General features: G+C 37.1%; 1 protein-coding gene across 2 annotated transcripts; it reads right to left on the reverse strand.

Annotated features, from left to right (window-relative positions):
- Positions 1–421: 421 nt before the first annotated feature.
- Positions 422–8,728, reverse strand: LOC100698432 (extracellular calcium-sensing receptor). Of its 2 annotated transcripts, XM_019367182.2 has the most exons (11): positions 8,365–8,728; positions 4,778–5,060; positions 3,602–3,899; positions 3,302–3,388; positions 3,078–3,185; positions 2,781–2,947; positions 2,184–2,661; positions 1,876–2,106; positions 1,649–1,772; positions 1,066–1,538; positions 422–975 (listed from the first exon to the last, which is right to left on the reverse strand). In XM_019367182.2, the coding sequence occupies exons 1-11, from the start codon at positions 8,585–8,587 to the stop codon at positions 532–534; spliced, it is 2,916 nt and encodes a 971-aa protein (XP_019222727.1). In that variant the 5' UTR covers positions 8,588–8,728; the 3' UTR covers positions 422–531. The 2 variants fall into 2 exon arrangements, with proteins under 2 accessions (XP_019222727.1, XP_003454863.2); XM_003454815.3 differs by lacking the exon at positions 8,365–8,728 and having other exon boundaries at positions 4,778–6,566.
- Positions 8,729–23,644: the final 14,916 nt, after the last annotated feature.

The raw sequence follows: 23,644 nt of genomic DNA on the forward strand, positions 1-23,644 counted from the left end.
AACCCATTCATATCTGGCAATGACTTGTCCTTCAAATTTCCACTGAAGATGTCAAAGACGTTTGTAGCCTAAAAAATACAACTGTGGGGTTGTAAAGAAAAAAAAGTAGAAGAAAAAATAATGTTCATGCATTCAGTTAACAGGATAAAGAACCCATGTAGTCAGCACTGACAGGATGACCATGATTTGTGTCCATTATTTTGGTGGTGTTCTGATGATGGATATTGTGTGTCTGTATCAGTGTGTCCCTGTGTGTGTGTGTGTGTGTGTGAGTGTGTGTGAGTGAGTGACACACTGAGACACTTGGAAAAGTTCTTGGAAAGAATAAAGGTATCTTACATTTCCTGATATGATAAACAGCAGAAGAGACAATTGACAGCACACTACCACCATCTGGTGGCAAAACACTGATGCTACCACTTGCATTTATTTCCCAATCAAATACACACAACTGTTAGCTGATTAATTAGTTTAAACTATGTGAAAAATAGCAAGTGACTGTAAGTTCCAAAATTAAATTAATAAAATGTTCTAAAATCTTTTGGATGCTGATGTTTTGGACATGAGATGTTTCCTTGTGTTCTTTTCCGGCCTTAGTAGGACTATGTAGCACTTGGGGGCAAAGATGCAGCCCAGCAATCCATAACTTGAGGCCAAGATAGCAAACACCTCCGTGACTGTGGAGTACTTTCCAGGAGAGCTGATGTAGGCAGGAATAAATGCTATCCACACAGCACAAAAAATTATCATACTGAATGTGATGATTCTGGCCTCATTGAAATTGTCCGGAAGTTTCCTCGCCAGAAAAGCCAAGACGAGACAGAGGCAAGCCAGCAGGCCAATGTAGCCCAGGACCAGAGCATATGCTAGATGGGAACCTTTGTCACAGAGAAGAATGACAATAGGGCTATCACGTGGCATTAGTTTTTGTGGCATTGGGGGAGCAACAACCAGCCATACTGTACAGATGATTACCTTTATTTAAAAAAAAGTACACGTTTAGTATTTCAACTTTTTAAAGAAATGCTCTATAATTCATCTTAATAAAAACCCAAAAGTCTTTACCTGGACAAGTGTACAAAAGGTAATGATTATCCTTTGCTGCAAAGGCCCAAACCATTTCATGACATGACTGCCTGGAAGTGTAGCCTTGAAGGCAATTAGGACCACTATAGTTTTCCCCAGAATGCAGGAGATACAGAGGACAAAGGTAATTCCAAATGCTGTGTGGCGCAGCAGGCAGGACAACTTAGAGGGCTGACTGATGAAGATCAGGGAACACAGGAAACACAGAGTCAAAGACAAGAGTAGCAGGAAGCTCAGTTCAGAGTTATTAGCCCTAACAATGGGGGTGCTTCTGTGACAGTAGAATATAAAGACCACAAAGCAGGTGCTGAAGATGCCAGTGAGGGAAATAACCATCAGAATGATTCCCATAGTGTCACTAAAGGAAAGGAATTCCATCTGTTTGGGGATGCAGGCAGTCTTCTCAGCACTGGACCAGAACTCTGGCAGGCATCGGATACACTCTATGGCATCTAAAGGAAAGACAGAAAGGCCTTAACTGTTATATTGTGACTTTTCCACAGCAAATGCACTGGGTAAGTGACATTGTAAACAGTAATGTGGCCAAATGGCATTTCCTCACCAGTCTGATTGCTAATCTCCCCAGCTGCACAAACCACACAATCATGGCAGCAGATAGGGAAGTTAGGTCTGATTGCTTTCCGGGTCCCTGGGGGACAAACATTGCTGCATACTGACAAGGGAACCTAAGCCAAAGTGGAATCACAAACTACACTGGTCACATAATGAAAACCTGAATATACAAATTACAGTTCAGAAAATATTGTTGTATTCTGCTGAGACCCTTACTTTGGTTTGGTTACCAGTCCATAAAATGTTCTCTTCCTGGATTTGAAGTTTATGGTGTGAAGCTGCAGTCGTCTCATCAAATTTACCTACAGTGACAAAATCCATTTTTCCATTTGGCTTCAGCTGCCAGTTAACAAGGTCATACATGGCTGTAGGGTCGCCATTCTCATCAAACTTTGTTTCGTCACCAAAAGTGTTGAAATATTTTACCTGTTTTATATAATGAAGCAGCTAAAAAAAAGTAGATATGATCATTTGAGTAAAGTGACTTCTGTAAATTTAGAATGAATTATTAAACAAAGTAGTACCTGCCATGGCTTTATATTGTCCATATCTGGACATGCTTGCTGAAGAAATGGTCCTTTTCCTTTCACACAGCTTCTCATAGCCTTGATTGCATGGGCAAGGGCATACACAGCTTTATAGACATTGTAGGAAATCCTTAGCTGTGACACATCTGAATAGATATTTGCTATGCTCTGCAACTCTTCTGTTCCAGAGCATGGAGGTTTACCCTCAGTATTATATTTTTGATCTTCAGCCTGTACACCCAGACTGCACTGAAACACCTCTTCCCAGAAGGGTGCCAGGAAGGGATCATTACTTGCATCTGAGCTTAAGGGATTCAAACGAAGAAGGAAATCTCGCAATCCAGGTATGTCTGCTCGCCGAATGGCAAATCCCATCGAACCCTGGAGGATGTGATGGTACTTTCTAGGGGTGGAAAGAATGGCAGCTGTGCTCCAAGCCTCACTGGCCAGCCATTGTATCCCAGCAAGCTCCATTCTGAATTCATGAAACATGTAGATTTGTGTTTTTACAGTGATAAAAAAAACATTATAGACTTAAAGTCAGCAAATAAAACAGATGATACTGAGGACTTGTGGAAGAATCCAGTGTCATACCTGAGCACTTCATCAAACAGAACTGCTGCATCTTGTTCCACAGCAAACACCAGAATCACCCAAACCCCAGATGATTGGATGTTGGAAACAATAGATGATATCGTGCTCTGCGCTCTGTTCTTAGGTATAATTTCATGAAGAGCAACACAAGCACCCAACTTTGTAACCTAAGAGAGCAATAAAGAAGATAAATAACAGCAAATATCATTTTCATAGTTATTTTAGGAAGATACTCAAAGAAAAGGAAAACAATGCGATTTTATTATGAATACATTTATTTGTAATTGTCTGACTCACCTCATTTATAAAGATATTAGCCCCACCACGACCATAATCATCATCCCCTGCAATCACACCCACCCAAGTCCAGCCAAAATGCTTGACAAGTTGTAGTAGTGCATCTACCTGGCAGTAGAAAAAAAAACAAGAAGACTAACACAGAGAACCAAAACAAAAAACAAATATAAAACAAAACAAAAAAACAATGCAAAATATATTTTTGTTTGAGTGTTGCAGTTAACCTGGAAGAAGTCACTGGGCATGGTCCTTAAAAAGGCGGGGAACTTGTTTTTGTCACTGAGACATGCACAGCTTGAGAAATAGCTAACCTATAAAAACAAAACAAACAAAAAAAACTCATAAATTTCAATGTAAAATAAAACCTTATGACCGGTGTTGAACCTTAAAAGACTCTTTAATTAGTTTTTTGGATTTCATTCACAGGCTTGACCTACCCTAGTGGTAATTCAAAAAAATTGACAATAAGCAATGCACACTACTATGTCGATTACAGAGTAGTTTACAAGCTGTGACAAACCTACCTGTGGCACATGAAAGACTCCCAAGAAATGAGCAACTACAAGAGACTGAGTAGAGCCCCCATCTCCAATCACTGCTGGTATGGACTCACGACAGACGCCTTGCTGGTGTGTATTTCCTCCTGAATTGTTCTCTGTACCCATTAACTCTAATACAGCCTTTAGAGCCTGATGGGGTGTACTGCATGAATCATATATCTTATAGCCCAGTGTGATGTTCGGAAGGAGATTGCCCTTTCTGTTAATTTCCTCAATGGCAAAGATCATAGTTTGCATCCAACGGAATGTCCGAAAATTAAACCTGGAAGAAAACAGCAAGAAATTTAAATTTGAGATGCACGGGCCAGGGACTAGAATTGGATGATTTCCATTGTTCTGAGTCAGGACTGCTAACTGGCATACCAGTCTCACGTAGTCTCACGTTTCATGCATGTACAACACATGCACAGTGATGCAAGCAAATAATTACTTGCTACACGCTACCATGTTGCTAGGATACAAGCTCCTTTCTGTGAGAGTAGACACAAAGTTCACCAAAGCTAACAGGTGAGGGACCACAATGAAAATAATCCTGTCAACTAACATTTGTGACACTTAAATGATCTTAACCCAGCTGAACATGTATGTTTTAAAGATTTCTAACAAAGGCAATGTGGCACAAGCTAAAGCTAACAAGAAGTCGAATCTAGTCACAACCCAGCAGCCTCGGTATGCACAACGGATCACTACTTATAAGGAAAATAATGGAAACAGGTTAAAACAGAGGAAATGATCAGTGTCCTGTTATTTGGTCAATTTATAAACATTCTGTAAAATTATGTCAGCAACTGACATTTGTTTTGTTACATAAATGTGTTGCACCTGTGTTTGTTTGCTAGATAAAATTTCAGGTAAAGCTGGGTGTACAGTGTGTGCATTAATTACAGTTAATTGTTCTTAAAAGAACTTTAAGAAGATTCTCAAACTTATTGCAGTTTGGGGGAAATTGTAAAGCTTAAGTTATTTTGTATCTATAATAAACAAAATATTTTGCATTAAAAGTTTATTTTTATTTCTACATGCTTTTAATTATAGCTCTTCAGAATCAGCAAAAATGATATTGCCAGCTTACACTATATTTCAAGATCCTTAATGTGAAGTTTCAAACAGCAATGTTAAGGATATTTAAAGAACTCTTACCTCATGCACTGTGTAGACGGAGGTGTAGAAGTGAAAGACAGACTGGGCTCCACCACCATGTCATGGAGGGAGAAGAGTCCTCCTAATATGATGTCCCCCTTTTTTTCCAGTGCAGGTAGGCTCATCGTGCCAGGAATTATCTCACATTGATCTTGGTACGAGCTATAGGCAAAAATCCCTGTCCACAAAAGACTAAAGAGGACAAGCCTAGCTCTTCTCCATGAAAGACTATACTTAGTTAATGTCATCCATAAAGGGTTCATCCTTTCTGGAAAATAAATAACTATATACATCTGATAGTAAATTTCACAAAACTTATAGAAATTTCAACAAAATAACTTAGGTTAATCCATCAAATACTGAATGAGCTGCAAAATAGCATGACCAAAAAACCAAACAAAAAACAAAACAGTTAACTTGTTAAGAAAAAGCATGAAGAATGATAATCCACAGAAAAAATACATCATTAACTTATCCTGACACAAACACAACATTTAAAGAAATTTAACATGCAGTATCTGGCCAACATAAGTGGATTATTATTAGCTCAATCTAGTAGTGAAAATGCTTTCTATCAATCTGCTGTATCTTCCACCCCTACCAGTGGTGCACAAATAACTGTATAGTCTTTGGCATCAAGTAAGAGATGCTGCCCTGTATGATATATATGCTCTCTGTCTCATGCTGCAACTGTCAGATTGACACTATTTCCCTGGGACTTATGATCAAAGGAAAAAGAACATGAGGTTCACAACAAGCAACAACAACAAGGAACTGGGATGGGCACCTGACCATAATGAAGAAAGACATGAGCTGTCTCATCTCTTAGTGTTATGCCTGACTAGGTATTCATCCTTCAGGGATAAGGAAAGTCACATAGTAGTCCAGTGTTAAACAAGGCTTCTACACTACATTACATGTGAGTACATTACTTTTAGAACATACACACAGCTGCACTTCTATCAATATAAAAAATGTTAAATTGACTCACACTGATCTACTCCAACCCTGAACCCTTTCTCCTACAATTCCCTTATCTTACATTCAAAATAACCATCAGCCATAATTTGATTTATATGCTTTTAGGATTTATGTTCTGACTCGCTTTTGGTGCCTAAAAGAAAGGTGAGACTCTGGAGTAATTTAGTGATTATTAATGAGTCATTGGTGTGTTTTACATATCATTATCAAGACAAACTCTGCAGGCTACAAAACACAGCAAAGCAGAATGAATATCACATGTTGTATGTTGTGCTGCCTCAGGCCATGAGATTGTGGTATGCACCTAATATGTCCCTGAGTGATGCTCACAAGTGGAAGGATGGTGTCCTAGGAGACAGTGTTTAGTATTAGGATACAATAATCTTTGTATTGTTTAGTTTAGCTTTTTAACAAGACCTTGGGCTCAAAGGATCAAATGCTCTCATGGGAAAGGATTAACATTGTTTTATTCTAAAAAACAACTTGATTAAAAGAAAAAAAAAGACTGTAGTTAAAAGCTATCCTCACTGGGACATGGGTATCATGGTAAGTGAAGTTCCTCTCTTATAACAATACAAAGACAATATAAATGAATCAACTTTTAAAAAAAGGAAGAACAGAAAGAAAATACTGGGTTACAGTTAAGATCTTTGTCTTGTCTTCCTCCCCTCACCCCAACTGGCAGATGGCCCCCTCCCTGAGCCTGGTTCTGCTGGAGATTTCTTCCTGTTAAAAGGGAGTTTTTCTTTTCCAGTGTTGCCAAGGCGCTTACTATGATGTGTAGGGGTGTTTTTTCTGTTTTCTTTGATTATTTTAGGGTCTTTACCTTACAATATAAAGTGCCTTGAGGCAACTGTTGTTGTGGTTTGGCACTGTATAAATAAAACAGAATTTAATTTAATTGAACTGAAAACTGAATTTGCCTATTACCTTGAAAAATGTAACTGGACTACTATGTCACTGGTGTAACTGAAAAGAGATTTCTATCTTTGACAGGAAGGCAAGCATATTATCAGAAGATGTTAGACTCAACCAAATATGTATATATGCATGAGGTTATGACAATATCCACATCTGTTTCATGAAGTCCCACACAGAATAGTCAATGTCAGACACATTCAGTTTCCAGGACCACACTAGCCTGACTACACTAACCTATGCAAACCTGCATGACCAGAGACACATTGACTATTCTGCGTGGGACTTCATGAAACAGACGTGGATACTGTCAGTTTGAGGCTCTACACAGCTTTGCTAAGGATGTAACAGTTTATCATTCAATTTGTCATTTTTGACACCGAATGAAAATTTGTAATATGCAGCGGGGAGTATTCGTGTTAAAAATGAAAACTACTACTAAATTATGACTTAAACTAAAACTACTGAAACTACTTTTACAACTAAAACCTCTAATAAAAACACTATTAATAACATTTTTTTATATTTTCTTTTGGGTATTATTTTCAATTTTCCAAAATATCAAAAGCCACAAAATGCTCAGAATTACAATTTTAAAAATGTATGTAATGAAAACAAAAAAACTAAATGGAAAGGTGTAGGCTTTAACTTTTTAATTTAAACATATTCCATTATCCCTTATCTCATCTCTTGCTGTATCTTAAATGTTCTTATCTTTCAATAAAAAAAGCATTGCTTGATATTATAATTTCTTGGCACTATTCCTTTTGGGGTTGAAAGAAAACATGATACTACTGTATCATGTGATACATTATACTCCTGTTTTCTTCTTTTTCTTGTAGTCATTATTTTTTTCACATAAAGCTTTAATTCAAAACTTTTTTTTACTTGAGCAGTGAACGGTGAACAGTGAGTATCTCACAGGAAATTATATTCAGCATTCCCATTATTTCACCCTGAGTCTTGTTTTTATGTATTTTATTTTATTTTTAAATAGTCACTCCTGTAGAAACACTTTGGAAAGTTGCACCACTTCTGGCTTCCTCCTTGGATCTCAAACACCATTACTGGCTCCAGTCAGACCTTCTCCTTATTTCTTACCTACAGATGCAGAGTTCTTACTTGCAACATCGACACTATTTTCTCTGCATCAGCTGGAGTTAAGCGTGTTTGTTTATATAGAGAAATGGGGCGGGGTAAACTGTATGGAGATCGCACCAGGCTATTGGTTCGGAATGATTATGATTTACTAACATGGTGGCGAGAACAAAATGACTGGTATGCAACACTGTTACCACACATTTCTGTCATTTGACTTTAACATTCCATCCTTGTACCTTACATCTCCCATCATAAATCAGACAGACACACATACATATATGCACACATACTATTATTTACACACACACACACACACACACACGCTTGCTCATATATAACAAATTAACTTACTAACTGTTCCTCAGACAGATCTAAGACCCATATGCTGGACTCGTCAAACAGAAAATGAACTTAAAACATATCTTCATTGCTAGTAACAAACCGAATTAACGTACGATCAAACATGGCAGGAACAAACTGACTGGCAAAGTGACTAAGCCTAAGGAGAAAACATAGAGACAGACAGAAGTACAAAACAAATGACGAGCACACAACGAGAAACAGAGAGAGATGCAGTCAATACATACACACACAGGAGTAGATGGGGAAGTGGAGACAGCTGGGAACACAGCATGGGCAAATCAGGAGTAACGACACAGGTGAAGCAAAGCTGAACATAATGCACAAGAGACACCGGCCACCACAATAAAACAGAAAGCATAACCACTGAGACAGAGACAAAGACACGAACTTGACATGGACAAAAAGGTAAACAAACAGAGACACGGCTGACTTCATGAGGAGGGACATGGAACACAGGGGAGAATGATAACAGAAACCTAAAGACTAGATAACACAACAAACAAAAAGAAATATTAAACAGAGGGATTACAACTACAATAAGAACCAAAACCTGGAACAGAATCTTAACTTCAGAATATTAAATAAAACAAAATCAAATTTCCAAACACATAAATGCTGGGTCACAGACCCACGACTATGAAAACAGATTGTTTTATCTGTAAAGTCACTGCTACAAGTGGTCTGAAGTAGCTTTGGGTCTTGGTCGCAATTGAGAAGGATGAAGATTAAATTCCACAGACAGATTAGTTCTGTCTCAGCATTAATGTGGGAATTGTAGCCACACTTTTTCACTGATGCTTCCCTTTGTTGGATTTACCTTACAAGCTCATTTCACTGGACCCTGCCTGGTAGAGTGACAAATCAGTGACATGCAATACTAAATCTTGGAGAAAATCTAGGAGAAATTATATAAAAATGCTGAAATGATATCTTTCTAGGGACACCTTCTAGGCTGCATCACTTTTCATGTGTGTTCCTCCTCCTCCATATCATCCCTCTGATGACAGGCTGATTGCCAAATGAGGCATAAATTGAAACTTTCTGAGGTGTTACTTAATTTACAGTCATCTCTGTTCCATCAGTCTGAGTCTGCAGATATTATCAGCTTGATAGAGAACAACTTGTTCTTTTTCTTTCTTCCTTATTAGATGTCAGTTTTGCGCCGTTATATTGATGTAAAGGGCCACAAACAACTAGTTTGCATAATCGGCTAATCCAACCAAGAGTAATGATGCAGCCAGAGAAAAACTATTTCTGTAAAAATGGTTTATCTACTCCTACCACTAGCTCAAGGAATTCACTAAAATACACCTTGCCAGTGGTGCCTAAAGTGCAAGCAGTTATCAATTATCCAGTCCAACAATAACAGGACATTACTTCACTTTCTTGGCATGTGTGGTCACTAGTGTGGATTCTATAGGGATTCTATATGTGGATTCTGATATGGCACCTCCTCTCACAGGCTTCATTAGTTCACCAGTCTCATGTTTCATCTGGTCATTCACTTGCCAGGCTGTCCTGAGTCTGCTAATGCATCTGGAGTGCACCAGCAGCACTGGATTTTGCACTTTAAAGTTGAAACTGATCTGTATCTCTCTATCTCTCTATCTATCTATCTGACTTCTTTTTCTCATCTTTATGTTAGGTAGTGAGGTTAGGTGTAGTGTAGTATCGGAACAAGTATCTGAATTTCAGGAGCAGGACCACGCCTCCAAACACGCTCCTTCCGGTTCTCATCTATATATGTTCCCCAAGTTTACATGCCCCACCCTCCCTGCCCTTTACAATTCTTTAACTTCTTCACCTCTATTTCGTACATGGGGATATGCCAGGCCCGGGAGCCTCCGCCAGTCTCCTTCAAGGCCTTTCCCAAACCGGAGCTCAATTCATGTCCAAGCCATTCACCTTTATCTACTAAAATGTTGTAAAACCTCATATGAGGACGTGGACCCAGCAAGTGAATCAATCTATCATGGAATGCATGTCACACATATCTAATTGGTTAGATAGATTTGTTTTTCTGATATTTTCAGTTAGATGTATCTCTTTCTCAGCCTCACCCTAGAAGGGACATAACATGACAGTAAAGGAAACGCTCTTGATTTAGCAGTCAATTTGAATTTAAAGTATTACCCGTGGCTTCAGCTTTCAAGTATAGGCTGGATTTGCAGAATGCCTGGAAGGTGAAGAGCTCAGAAATCAGGAATAACATTGAGTATAATAAGTGCAAAGATTACATGGCTGTATCCAACACACAGAAGAGATTAAGAACATAGAATTACAAATTCTAGCTGGCCTGGAAGCATATTTTCTCTGCTGCTATAAGGAAAATGAAAATGATCCAGGCAATATGTATACCTATACTCTACATGCACTCTGTTGGATATATATGGAAAAATAAAGGACTGCTGGTTGTGATATGAGGGTATAAGGCTTGATTCACTATGCAAATCAAGCAATTCCTTGTTGTTTCTCACTTCTCACACAGTGAATACTGAGCAAAATTTCACTGCTTCTTACTGTCAGGCAAAAATCATTTCCTTTTGTATTGGAAGCAGTAAGAGACCTGTGGCGTATTAGAGTCTTCAGAATATTCAGTCTCCAGACATGCTAATAGTCTGTTCAGAGAATAAAGGTTACTTCAAACTTTGCTGTTTGATTTTCAGCACTTTTAGCATGAATATTTTTTCCCACAAAATCGACTTAAAGCCAGTGGTGTGGGGCGACTCTTTTTTATTGTTATAATAAAATAATAATAAAGAATCAGCTGAATTAAGAGGCTTGAGCAGACATAGTTAACTGTAAATATCTACACAGTGGGGATTAAAAATCTGAATGAAAAATGAATCTAATGTTTTGACAAAGCAGCTGGTTAAACATGTTCAGATAATTTCATAGATGCTACTTTGAAAGTGTCTCTGGTCTCCCATCAGATTACTGTCAAAGACCAGTGGTTTATCCATAATGTGCATGTGCAAACTACGAGAAAAACACAGCTGGCCTTTCAGCTTGTCCAGTTAAAGTAATTTTTAATGGAGAATGGACACGTCCCCAAAACAGAGAGAACTGGGGTCTTTTCTGAGATCCTGAGACAAAAGTGACTATAGCTAACTGCAGCCACAAGATGGCAGCAATATGAAGGATGCATGCACATGTTAATTGACAGGCGCGAAGATATCTGACAGTGACAGCATTGTCTGAGTTCAAAAGAAAGAGGTTGCCTTCCTATGGTACATATTAATATATATGTATTTTTAGACAGCATTGCTTATCTTGCTTGTCCTGTCAGAATGCCACAGGACTTATGGATAATTTAGAAAATTCTTGTTATTAATTAAAATGGTAAATATTAAGCAAACTTCAGTTAAACAACACAACTTTGGATTTTCCTAAAATAAAATCTCATATCTCATATCCTATACATACTACAGGCTATAGTTAGAAAATCAGAGTTGTTTTAAGGAACAATTGGGCGGCATACACACAGTTGTACAAGTTATTTGGATAGATCACCGCTTTGCCAACGTTTGGGAGAAGATCCAAACAGTCACAGTAAGAAGAAAGGGAAATTGGTTAGGATGTTCAGCAACAACCCAAGATCCACCAAGCCTGCCAGGAACTGGAAAGTGCTGAAAAAGTAGTGTCACTGTCCATAAGAAGCCAGTTTTACATAACCATGGACTGAGATGGTCCAAAATGAGACAAGCCAAAGGAGTTCTGGGAGAAATGCTTTATGGTCAAACAAGAAAAAGATCAAACTATTTAGTCAAAGTGACAAGAGGTATGTTTGGAGTACGAGTATCAGTTATTAAGCATGGTGGTGGTATCATGCTCTGGGGTTGTAGTACATTGCACAAAGTCAATGAAATAATTAACATCACCTCAAATCAACAGCTAGATAGTTTCAACTTAAAAACAACTGGGTGTTCCAAGACAACAAACATCAAAAGTGATTTTGAAACTGATAAAGTTACAAAGTAAAGAGTTGTCAGATATCCAACCAGAATGATGGTAGAAGGTTGTTGCTGTCTACCAGGAGCATTTGGTGTTGTGCAGGATTTGGTGTGGTGCTGCTCGATAACAGTCATTCAACCTTATACTCGTACGGGTAGTGGTCACATCACAATTTAGGCTCAGTGACATCTTATAAATGTAAAGAAATATTATAACATGGAATACATGTCACACATATTCACAACCACAAAAGTTTTAAAATATCCATGACTTGTGGCAAGGTTTTTTGATGTTTGCATGTCACTTGTTTGTGAACTTGTAGATGATGAAAACAACATGTGTTGTCTTAATCTGAATGAATAACAACATGCACTGAAGCGTAAGTGTGTGCACTTGGGAAGCACTTAAACTTGTTTGTGAGCGTATTATGAAAGGAAAACGATGTTATGACATCATCCTAAACCTGCCAATTTACCTTTTCCCCAGAGGGCTGAGAGGGAAACAAGGGGCAAACTGGGCAAGAAAAGACAAGCAAGTGTTTTTGACAAGACTGATGACATCTGGCCCTTAGGCTAGAAAACAAGAGCTCACCAGGTGTTGTGTTGAAAACTAATTAATTTAGAATTTTTTTAATTGAAGGTTACCTTGTTTCTCTCAAAACAATTAGCATTGATGCCATTAATTAGTGAGATGGCAGTAAGACATTAGTTACTGTCACCTGCAATTATTAGTTTAATACTGAAGAGAAGAAAAAAAACTCTTCTAAGTTAACTTTGAGAAACATACACACATACTGAGTACTATAAAGGTTTCTATTCAAGGGTGTCATTGTTTTCACAATTTGAAATTAACATTACATTTCAAAGTAGTTTATCTATATACATATATATTAATATTCATTAGGTTTACAAGGATTAAAAATATCAGTATGAGTTCAAATAACATTGGCTGTATTCAGGCCACTCAAATCTCCACCATGACTTTCAGGCTTCACTGTAACTCTAATTTCTGCTGAATATCTTCTATTGGATTGTCATCTACCCACAATTTAAATGTAATTCAGTTATCAAGTTACCTTTTAGGCAGAAGTGGGAAATATAGTCTTTTTCTTCTATGAGCACAGTTACTCATCTTTAGAATTTCCCTTGTTGTAGCCTTTGATGATAATTCTTTGGTAAATGTCATATTTTGATATGGACACTTGGGCCTGTGACCATCTCCTAGTATGCAGCAGAAATCAGGGCAGTGGGAAAAGACTTGCCGCAAAAGATGACCTTAACCAAGTACCCCTACTGGTTCCATTGAATTTTGGCAAACAAAGCAATTGTGTGATTTCAGTCCTTTCGTGAGTTTTCACTTCACATCAGAAAATGTTTATCATTATTACTGAATGTCACCGTCATACCTGAAGCCCAGTGATATTTTGCAAACATTTGGATTTACTCTTAAGATTGTCTCTGCAAGAGAAACTACTGAGCCCTTATAGAGTCATGAGAAAAGAAAGTACACGTTCTTTCAATTCTAAGGTTTTATGTATCTGGACATAACAACAAAAAATAAATCATCTGGTCCTTACCAGGTTCAAAAATTACAGTTATTTACAACACATCTTCAGGTACACAGCAATAAATAATCTAACATACATATTACATACAGTATATCATTTTCTTTTTAACAAAAACTATACCAGAATGAAGAAACAATGAGTCAGAAACTATCAAGATGACCCAAGAGCCACCTTTAGCAACAGAAACTTGAAGTAATGTTCTGCATATCTTTACCAATCCCTCACATCGTTGAAGAGGAATTTTGACCCACTGTTATTTACACCATTGCTTCAGTTTATTGACATTTGTAGGCATTTTTTTTCCAGTGATAGCATTCTGGCCAAGGTGAGGTCTGTCACCTTTATTCTTTACTTTCTCAGCCATTATGTTCTAGATTTGCTGCTGTGCTTTGGATCGCTGCTCTGTTCCATGATGTAGTTTAGGCCAAGCTTTAGCTGTCGGACAGATGATCTCACATTAGACTCTACAATACTTTGGTATCAATGTGCTCAGATTGTGTGGTAAAATAAGCCCAAAACATCACCCCTCTACCACTGTGCTTGATATGTGGTCTGTGCTGATGTGCTGGACTTGGTTTCCAGCAAACATGGTGCCATGCATTATGGTTAGAGATTTCCATTTTCTTCTCTGCTTTCGAAAGGATATTGTTCCAGAGGTATTGTGGTTTATTAGGGTGTTGCCATACTTGTTACGGCTTTTTTCTAATTGTACTGTCATGAACTTCAATATTTAACATGCCAACTTGGGCCTATAGAGTCTGAGATATGACTCTTAGGTGTTTTTGCAATTTCTTTAAACATTGCACAGTCTGACTGAACAAGGCCCTTAATTGGTTTTAATTGAAGACACAGCATTAAATTTTAGGGCTTATCTTCATTGAGGTTAAGAAATTAAGAAATTAAGTTTCAATCTATAATAAGAACACACAGCCAGTGTCAATATTTGTGTCTGTGGCCATGCCACTTTAAAAAAATATATATTTTACTTGTCAATGTGCTTGTGTTGAATTTCTTTATATTTCCCTCATGTGTTGGTCTACTGTTTTTTTCTATAATTATTGTATATATTTGTATTTATATGCATTTTTGTCCCCTTACAGTGTGTGTGTTGACTAGTAATACTGGCTGTATACAGTTTTTTAGTTACTACTACTACTAATAATAATAATAATAACAATGATAATAATAATAATAATAATAATAATAATATGCTGCTGCAGCAGCAGCAAAAATATACATCATAACTGGAATTAGTATGGTTTTCAGTAATTCCACAATACTACCAGCAGATGACAGTATTGCCCATGGTATGGTGATGCAATAGAGGTACAAAGAAATCACTGATTTGTGATTGTGTGTATGTGTAATTTGTTAGGCAAATGTTTTGTTAACAAGACTAAGTATTTTACTTTTTTCTTTTATTTTCATTTATTTGAATCTTGCACTACATACTGTATTGCTGTCCCAGACATGTTCTGTATAAGAACAAAATTAGGTGTCAGCTTTTATAATTTCTTATTTATTTCTCTCTTTCCATGTTCTACTCCATAATTTAGCTGACATATTTGATTTTATATACTGTTTTGTTTGTTTGTTTGTTTGCTTGTTTTAATCAAATTTAAATCATGCTTTTTATTTGTTTTTGTTTTTAATGTCTCTATAAAGCACTTTGAATCACCTTGTTGTTGAATTGTGCTATATAAATAAACTTGCCTTGCCTTGCCTTGCCTTGACTTGTATTCCAAGACTAACTCTAACCCTTAACCCCTGACCTTACACTTTAGTGTAGGCCCTTCACTCTAAAATCACACTAAAATGCTCTCCTGAATATAAAGATCTTTTAACAATAGTAAAGAACATCACTGGCCTGCACAGAGACCTGACCTGATCCCCATTCAACAACAACACAGGTGATAATCATTATTGTGCAACTGCACTGTTACAAACTTATAAATACTACATAAGTGTACCGAAGGAAGCAGATCATTTTTGGATTGTTAGCTTAAATATTTATTATTTGTCAATGTTTTGCCAACCTACCCTGCAACAACCCTCATAATACCAAAGACAATAGGTGTATAAAAAGTTTAGATCCAGTTGCATGATAATATGTCTTTTGACACTGAAAAAACATATACAAAGTTAACTTCTGACTTTCATTCATTTCATCAAGTTCAAAAGTAACAAGAATCATAGACGTTGGCCTTGAGGGCACCAGCTCTCCAGTGGACATCATAAGGGTATCATGATGCAACACCCCTGAAAACAAGTATCTGCTAAGAGGATAGGTGTGTGAGTTGACTGTATTCTAGAGGGAACTTCTTAGTTTGTTATTGTGCTTGTGATTGGGAAGAGCCACAGGTGTAGGTCATGGTCAGGCCTTAGGCACCTGCACTTCAGCACCTGTGTTCGAACTTAATCAATACCCAAAGGTAAACAACAGTGACTGAAAACTATTGCATAAACACCAATTTAACTTTGCATAAACAAAATTAACAATATCTTTTGGTAATTCAAAAGGGCCCAAGAGGCACACCAGCTGCTACTGAATATCCCTTTGGCTGAAAGGCAACAATAACAAAATTAATTATTGCAAGGTTCAATACAGTGCTAAATCAGTTATGCTAAATTGTTTATTTTGCTTCCTTGTCAAAAGTGTAACTTTAATCTCCTCATCCAAATGCAATACCTTCTTAAAGCGCCACACAGGGCAATAACTGAAAATACAAGGTAAACATGCCAAAAGCATTTAGCACAAATTCAAATCAAGAATGATTATTGTGTAAATCCACATGCAGTATATAGTGTTGTTTGTTTGTTTTTGTTTCACATTCAAACTCTCTGTTCAAAGCAGACAGAACAAAGAAAGAAAGAAATTGACAGACTGAAAAAAACCATATTAGCCCAGATTTCTAGATTACTAGATGTAGGATTCCACTTCACTGTGTTCATCCAGCTGAGATTTTGTTAGTAAAAAAGACTTTCAAACCATCTTCCCCAACTGTTCATAACAGTTTACAAAAAAACAAATCATAGTATTGAAAACTACTGCACTAGATGTTTTCTGTTAAGCAGAAAAAATGACCGTTGCTTGGAAGGCCATGTTACAATATTAAGTGTAATGACAAAGGCAGATATTTTGGGTCACATTAACAGGAATAATGTACACGGTTATGACAGTGTTCAGCAGTAGTACTACCATTTGTATGCTGGCACACAAATTTCATATGTGATCTAAAATAGTCAATATTAAAACTTTGCAGCATTTTGCAGCCCAGCAAAAATGAAAAGTGCCTTGTCTGTATTTAGAAGCTTGTATAAGTTCCCAAGATGAACAACTGCAAACCATATACTATATTTAATTATGCTCCCCACTTTTCATACCTTTACATTTTGAGGAACTGTATGTAAACTGATGTATAAATTAACTAACTCTAAAAATGTCATCTTACTGAGCTACAGTTACACAAGATATGGTATTACTTATTTCATAAGTCTGTGTTTCATTCACTGGTGAACTTTTGTTTTTCATTTGAAATGATATGGATCTACATATTATTATTTTAGGACTGCGGTTATTGTAACACTGTTAATACAGTGCAATGAGTAAATCGGGTATAATTGAAGATATTCACAAATACATGTATGGATAAAATACTCTTGTAATTGTTTCTTGAAGACACGCTCATTATTTTCATTACAGCAAACAGAATTTGCACAATCATATGTATAAAATAAAATAAACTGAATGAAAGAAAGGGAAGCTGAACACACTCGAGTTAAACATATGGTAGCATTCATTATCTCTACATTTTGAAATCAAGGCCTGCTGGGCATAACTGTGTGTGAAAATAACCAAATAGTACATTTTACTCATAAATCAAATCCCACTACAGATCATATCTATATTAGGTCCATCAGTTCTGGTCATGGATCAATGTCCAAAGCAGGTCCGCATTTTGGACATCCAAACTTGGACGTCAATATGATGATTTGAACTTTGGACTGGGTAATATTTTTGGACTTCATGTGTCTATGACAGGTGCAGGAAATGTACATGATTAATACATTTTTTAAATCATTTTTCAAGTTCAAGTGAATGTTCAAGTTTGAGCTAAATGTGGAAAAAGTTTGTTCAAGTGAACATGGTTGTGATTGGTAGAGAAGTTGCAATGACAAGTAGGAGAAGTTTGTGAAAGTGTATATGTATGAACTGGACTATCTGCTGTAGGGCTGCCACGATTAGTCGACTAGTCACGATTACGTCGACTATTAAAATCGTCGACGACTAATTTAATAGTCGACGCGTCGTTTGAAGCTTTGTAAGATCCCAAAAGACGCAGGAATAAGTAGTAGTATTTAAGAGTGTAATAACGGACTGAAACAGAAGATGGCAGCACTGCATGTACAAGGATGCCAGCTGCCGTTAAACCCCGAAGAAGAAGAAACTGTGTTCCAGAATTCATAGCGCGGCCCAGCGCAGTTGTCAACAATGGCGGCAGCTAGTTAGTTTTAATATTACAATTATTATTGTGTGGATGCTTTAAGCATCCACACTATTGAGTTCCTGTTTCTCTTTATTCTTTATTGTGTGGATGCTGGAGGCATCCACACTATTGAGTTCCTGTTTCTCTTTATTCTTTATTATTATTATTCTACCTTATTATTATTATTCTTCAAGTTGCTTCCGTACGTTTTTCGCCGTAGAACTACTTCCACAATTTTTGTGCTATTTTCACCGTTCAAATTTTAAACTATTCTGCTATTTTTGCTCTTTCCGGCAATGACTTTTGGTATTTTCTGCTGTTATACTTTTTAAAATATTAAGCTTTTTATGCAATTTTTTGTCCCATTGAAATGAATGGAAAACTTCCACAATTCTGCTAAAACTTGCTTGTTTTTGAAACTTATCTACTTTTTCCTACTTTCATGTAGAACAACCATTCAAACTTTAAAATGTTCACAAATTATTGGGCTATTCATGTATGATTCAGCTTTTTCATATCTGTTACCATTTTCATCTTATCCCTCTTTAAGTTTTCAGTTTCATCTTTGTGATTTTTCACAAAATACATGCGTTGTTATGGTTGCTATGCAGTTGGTTCTAAGTGAGCCACTGTACCTTTGGCAATTTTCTCTTCATGTCCGAACAACTTCTTGCTGCTTGCTCAATTTTCACTCAACTCCCACAAATTATACATCAAAACGTAGGTATTTTTGCTGGCTTTCAGAAAATGTCACTATCATTGTTGTGGGATTTATAGAATTTTGGCAAATCTCCTCAGAGCAACACAAATTCTCAAAAATCCCCATAGAAAGTCAATGGAGAGTTCGTTTAAAATCACCGCTTGATTTCTGTAATGAGAGGCATTTTCGAATCGTCATATCTCCCCAACGAAGCGAAGTTAAGACATGAGGCTTGTGCCAATATATCTTCAGACACTCCTGACGCTCACAATTCAAGAATTTTTTTCTCATCTATTACCATTTGGCCATGAATTGGGTTTGTTTGAGGGTAGGAAATTTGTGCCTCGCTCAGATTTCTTCAGATTTCAAACTTTGGAAATGAGGCACTTTTTTCTCTCGTCATATCTCTTTGATAGATTTCCACAGAGACCTGAAAATTTCCATGACTGTTCACCAAAGCCTGCTGTCTCTTACGGTGAAAGAATGATATCTATACTCCAAATAGATTTAGAGTTAGAAAGCGTTGTTTGAGGGCAAGTCAAGGCAGTTTTCGCTTCGCTTCTACTCAGTTATGGTGCATTAGAAGTCAAATATCTTTAATAATTCATATTTTAATGATAAATTGTCAACACTGTAAGATTCCCCCATCTCTTCTGAACAAAACGGTGTAAGAATGACCGTTCTAGCCCCTACGGTTAGGAAATTATGGTCATTTGTTTGAGGGGAGTCATCATTATGAGAAATAGACTGCAAAAATCCTGTGTCTCTCTGTGCTGCGTGCACCTGTTTTGGCGGGAAAAAGTGCACAGGCTCTCTGATTGGTGGATTCAAATTCAGCAGCTCCCAGGCTGCTTGACTGACCTAGAAACTTACTTCTCTCTCCCTGTGTGTGTGTGTGTGTGTGTGTGTGTGTGTGTGTGTGACAGAGAGCGAGCGAGAGAGAGAGAGAAAGCCTTTTTATGGGATGATCCATTGTAAGATTTAAATTCAATATATTTAGACTGGTTGACTGAATTGGATCTTGTGTGTGTGTGTGTGTGTGTGTGTGTGTGACAGAGAGAGAGAGAGAGAGAGAGAGGGAAAGCCTTTTTATGGGATGATCTCATTGTAAGATTTAAATTCAATATATTTACACTGGTTGACTGAATTGGATCGTGTGTGTGTGTGTGTGTGTGTGTGTGACAGAGAGAGAGAGAGAGAGAGAGAGAGAGAGAGAGAGAGAGAGAGAGAGAGAAAGCCTTTTTATGGGATGATCTCATTGTAAGATTCAAATTCAATATATTTAGACTGGTTGACTGAATTGGATCTTGTGTGTGTGTGTGTGTGTGTGTGTGTGTGTGTGACAGAGAGAGAGAGAGAGAGAGAGAGAGAGAGAGAGAGAGAGAGAGGGAAAGCCTTTTTATGGGATGATCTCATTGTAAGATTTAAATTCAATATATTTAGACTGGTTGACTGAATTGGATCTTGTGTGTGTGTGTGTGTGTGTGTGTGTGTGTGTGTGTGACAGAGAGAGAGAGAGAGAGAGCCTTTTTATGGGATGATCTCATTGTAAGAGTTAAATTCAATATATTTAGACTGGTTGACTGAATTGATCTTGTGTGTGTGTGTGTGTGTGTGTGTGTGTGTGTGTGACAGAGAGAGGGAGAGAGAGAGAAAGCCTTTTTATGGGATGATCTCATTGTAAGATTCAAATTCAATATATTTAGACTGGTTGACTGAATTGGATCTTGTGTGTGTGTGTGTGTGTGTGTGTGTGTGTGTGTGTGTGTGTGTTTTATTTAAATTCAATATATTTAGACTGGTTGACTGAATTTGATCCTGTGTGTGTCTGTCTGTGCATGTGTGTTACCATATGTGTCCATATTTGTGGTTGTGTGACTGTTATACTTTTTTTTGCTGGTTTTTTTTCATTTAACAATTACATTTGAGGGACCCTTAGCATGTTCAGGATTTTTTCAGCTGTCCATTTTGCTTTTCCAATTTTTCTATTTAGGTTATTACTATTGTGCTAAGTCATAGCATTTGTGCTGCTTTCCAGTATTTGTGCTAAATACAGCTTTTCTGCTAAATCATACTATTTCTTCTATTTCATCAGATTTGTGCTAAATATAGTGTTTCTGCTACAAAATAGTATTTCTGCCAAATATAGTATTTTTGATTAATTATAGTTTTTCTACCAAATTATAGTACAGTTTTACTGCTTTTTATATGGCTTCTAAGACAACCAATCATATCCGAGGGCTTGCACATTCAAATTTGCATATTGTTGCCTTCATGGCTTCCCAGCCAGCCAATCATATCTTATGCCTTGCACATTCAAATTTGCATATTGGGGCAATCATGGCTTCTAAGACAACCAATCGTCTATGTCATATATCTATGATATTTCATATTTTTATTTTAAATGGTCAACATTTCAAGATTCTCCCATGTCTTCTGAACACAACGGTCTAAGAATGACCGTTTTAGCCCCTACGGTTAGGAATTTATGGCTGTTTGTTTGAGGGGAGTCCTCACTATGAGAAATAGACTGCAAAAATCCTGTCTCTCTCTGTGCTGTAAAAGCCTGCACTTGGTGCACCACTTTTGGCAGGAAAAAGCACACAGCCCTCTGATTGGTGGATTCAAACTGAGAATCTCACAGCTGTTTGACTGACCTAGAAACATGCTGTTAACAGCCCCTGTTCACTTGCTGATGCTATGTGTGTGTGTGCGCACGTGTGTGTGTGTGAGCCTGAGTGTGGGTGTGAGTGTTTGAGGTGTGTGTGTGTGTGTGTGTGTGTGTGAGTGAGAGAGAGAGAGAGAGAGAGAGAGAGAGAGAGAGAAAGACACAAACAAAGCCCTTTTTAGGGCAGCATCTCATTGTTGGATAAAAATATAATATATTCAGACTGGTTGACTGGCATAGACCCTGTGTGTGTGTCTCTCTCTTTACATTTGTGTATCCATATTTGATTTTGTGTGTATTGTTGATTTGTGTATTGTTAGGGTTCAATGTTGAGAGAGGAATCCATAAATAACCACAGATCCAGGCGTGTGCAATTAGACGGCATTTTAATGAATTACACATGTGTGAGTTCAACAACCCAATCAGTATTGAACTGCTTTACCATATTCAGACAACGGTTTATAGGGTTAAGATAGTACAGCCCCTTTTCTGTTGCTAGGCAGATTAAACAAAGCATACGTCACTCCAAAACCACAATGACTCTTAACATAGTCTAAAACAGAACATCATCTTCGCCTCGAAGGCAAACGCTTCCTGTCTCCATCCTCGCTGTCGCTTATCTTCTGGGACATCTGGTGCACTTCCTGGACTACCACGGACGCACCCAAACTTTGCAGTTATAAACTCTTACCTACTAAATGAGTCTGTGTGTGTGTGTGCACGTGCGGGGGCGCGTGCGTGCTGTGTACTGCGTACGTGTCGTGACCTCTCACTATTTGTGTCTGTATGTGTGTCTCGCCCTTAAATGCTCTCACATCTCACCCGTTACACTTCTGACCTTTCACCAGAACAGAGGCTCATCCTTACATATAATAACCTAACTGGAACTATATATGTAATCTACTGAATAAATGTTTTAATCAAAAGCCTCTACTAAACGTTTCATATCCTACTCACAGTACTTGCAGTCAGAGTCTGCTTTCATTTTCACTTCTGCAAGAGCATGCCTTGCAGACGTGTATTTCCTGTCCATGCAGTCAGTTTCTCACCTACTGAAGACTATGTGTAAGAATATAAAACATTCAAAACCTTTAAATTATAGATTCAACTCAACAATTTAAAGTGGTTCTTCTTGGACCTATAATAAAGACTAATATGATCCCAATATATTTGAACATCTGAATGCATCTGAATGCAACATCACTATTAATACTGAAACGGTAATGATGATTATAAAAATAGCAGCAAATAATAGCAGTAAAATATTTCTATTCTCAATAGTATCCATATTTAATTTTGTGTGTATCTGTTGGCTGTTCTTATTTGTATTTCTAAATGTATTTTTATTTTATTTTTTCACAGGTGAACAAAAGTTAGTTTTGAGCAAACTTAACCATGTTCCTTTTTATTCAGCTTGTCATTTTACCTTTCCAATATTTCACTTAAGTTATTACTATTCTGCTCAATCATAGTATCTCTTCTAAATCATTGTTATTGAGCTATATTGTAGGATTTCTGCTAAATCATAGTATTTCTACTATATTACATTTTCTTTCTAAATATATCATTTCTGCTATAGAGTAGTATTTCTGTAATGTTTAAGAATGTTTGGCTAAATATATTCTTTCTGTTATCTTATACTATTTCTCCGAAATTCTTGTATTTTGAGAAGTTATCGTGTTTCTGGTAAGTTACAATATTTCTGCTAAGTTCTGCTATGCTATTGTATTTCTGCCAAGTATTATGTTTCCTCTAAGATATTGCAGTTCTGCTAAGTTACTACATTTTAGCAACGTTCCTTTGCTTCTGCAAAGTTTTTACAATTTCTGCAACTTTTCAGCTTTTTCAGCTAGTTTCAGCTGACAGCTTCAGCGTTCCAGCATCCACACTGCATTTTCGCAGGAAATGCAAATTTTTCTAGTTATTGTGTGGATGCTTTAAGCATCCACACTATTGAGTTCCTGTTTCTCTTTATTCTTTATTATTGTGTGGATGCTTTAAGCATCCACACTATTGAGTTCCTCTTGGGACTTCCGTACGTTTTTCGCCGTGGATCTACTTCCACAATTTTCAGCCGATTTTCACCGTTCAAATTTTAAACTATTCTGCTATTTCTGCTAATGATGGC

This window comes from Oreochromis niloticus, linkage group LG14 (assembly GCF_001858045.2).
Source record: "Oreochromis niloticus isolate F11D_XX linkage group LG14, O_niloticus_UMD_NMBU, whole genome shotgun sequence".
Classification (NCBI taxonomy): domain Eukaryota; kingdom Metazoa; phylum Chordata; class Actinopteri; order Cichliformes; family Cichlidae; genus Oreochromis; species Oreochromis niloticus.

Bases quoted from the DNA above. Each gene is read 5' to 3' on its own strand.
- LOC100698432 (XM_019367182.2), bottom strand. From the start codon at position 8,587: ATGTCCCTCCTCATGAAGTCAGCCGTGTCTCTGTTTGTTTACCTTTTT. The intron at 3,900-4,777 runs GTAAGAGTTCTT...GTTTTCTTCCAG, and splicing joins CCGTCTACACAGTGCATGAG to GTTTAATTTTCGGACATTCC. The intron at 976-1,065 runs GTAAAGACTTTT...TTTTAAATAAAG, and splicing joins CCTTTTGTACACTTGTCCAG to GTAATCATCTGTACAGTATG.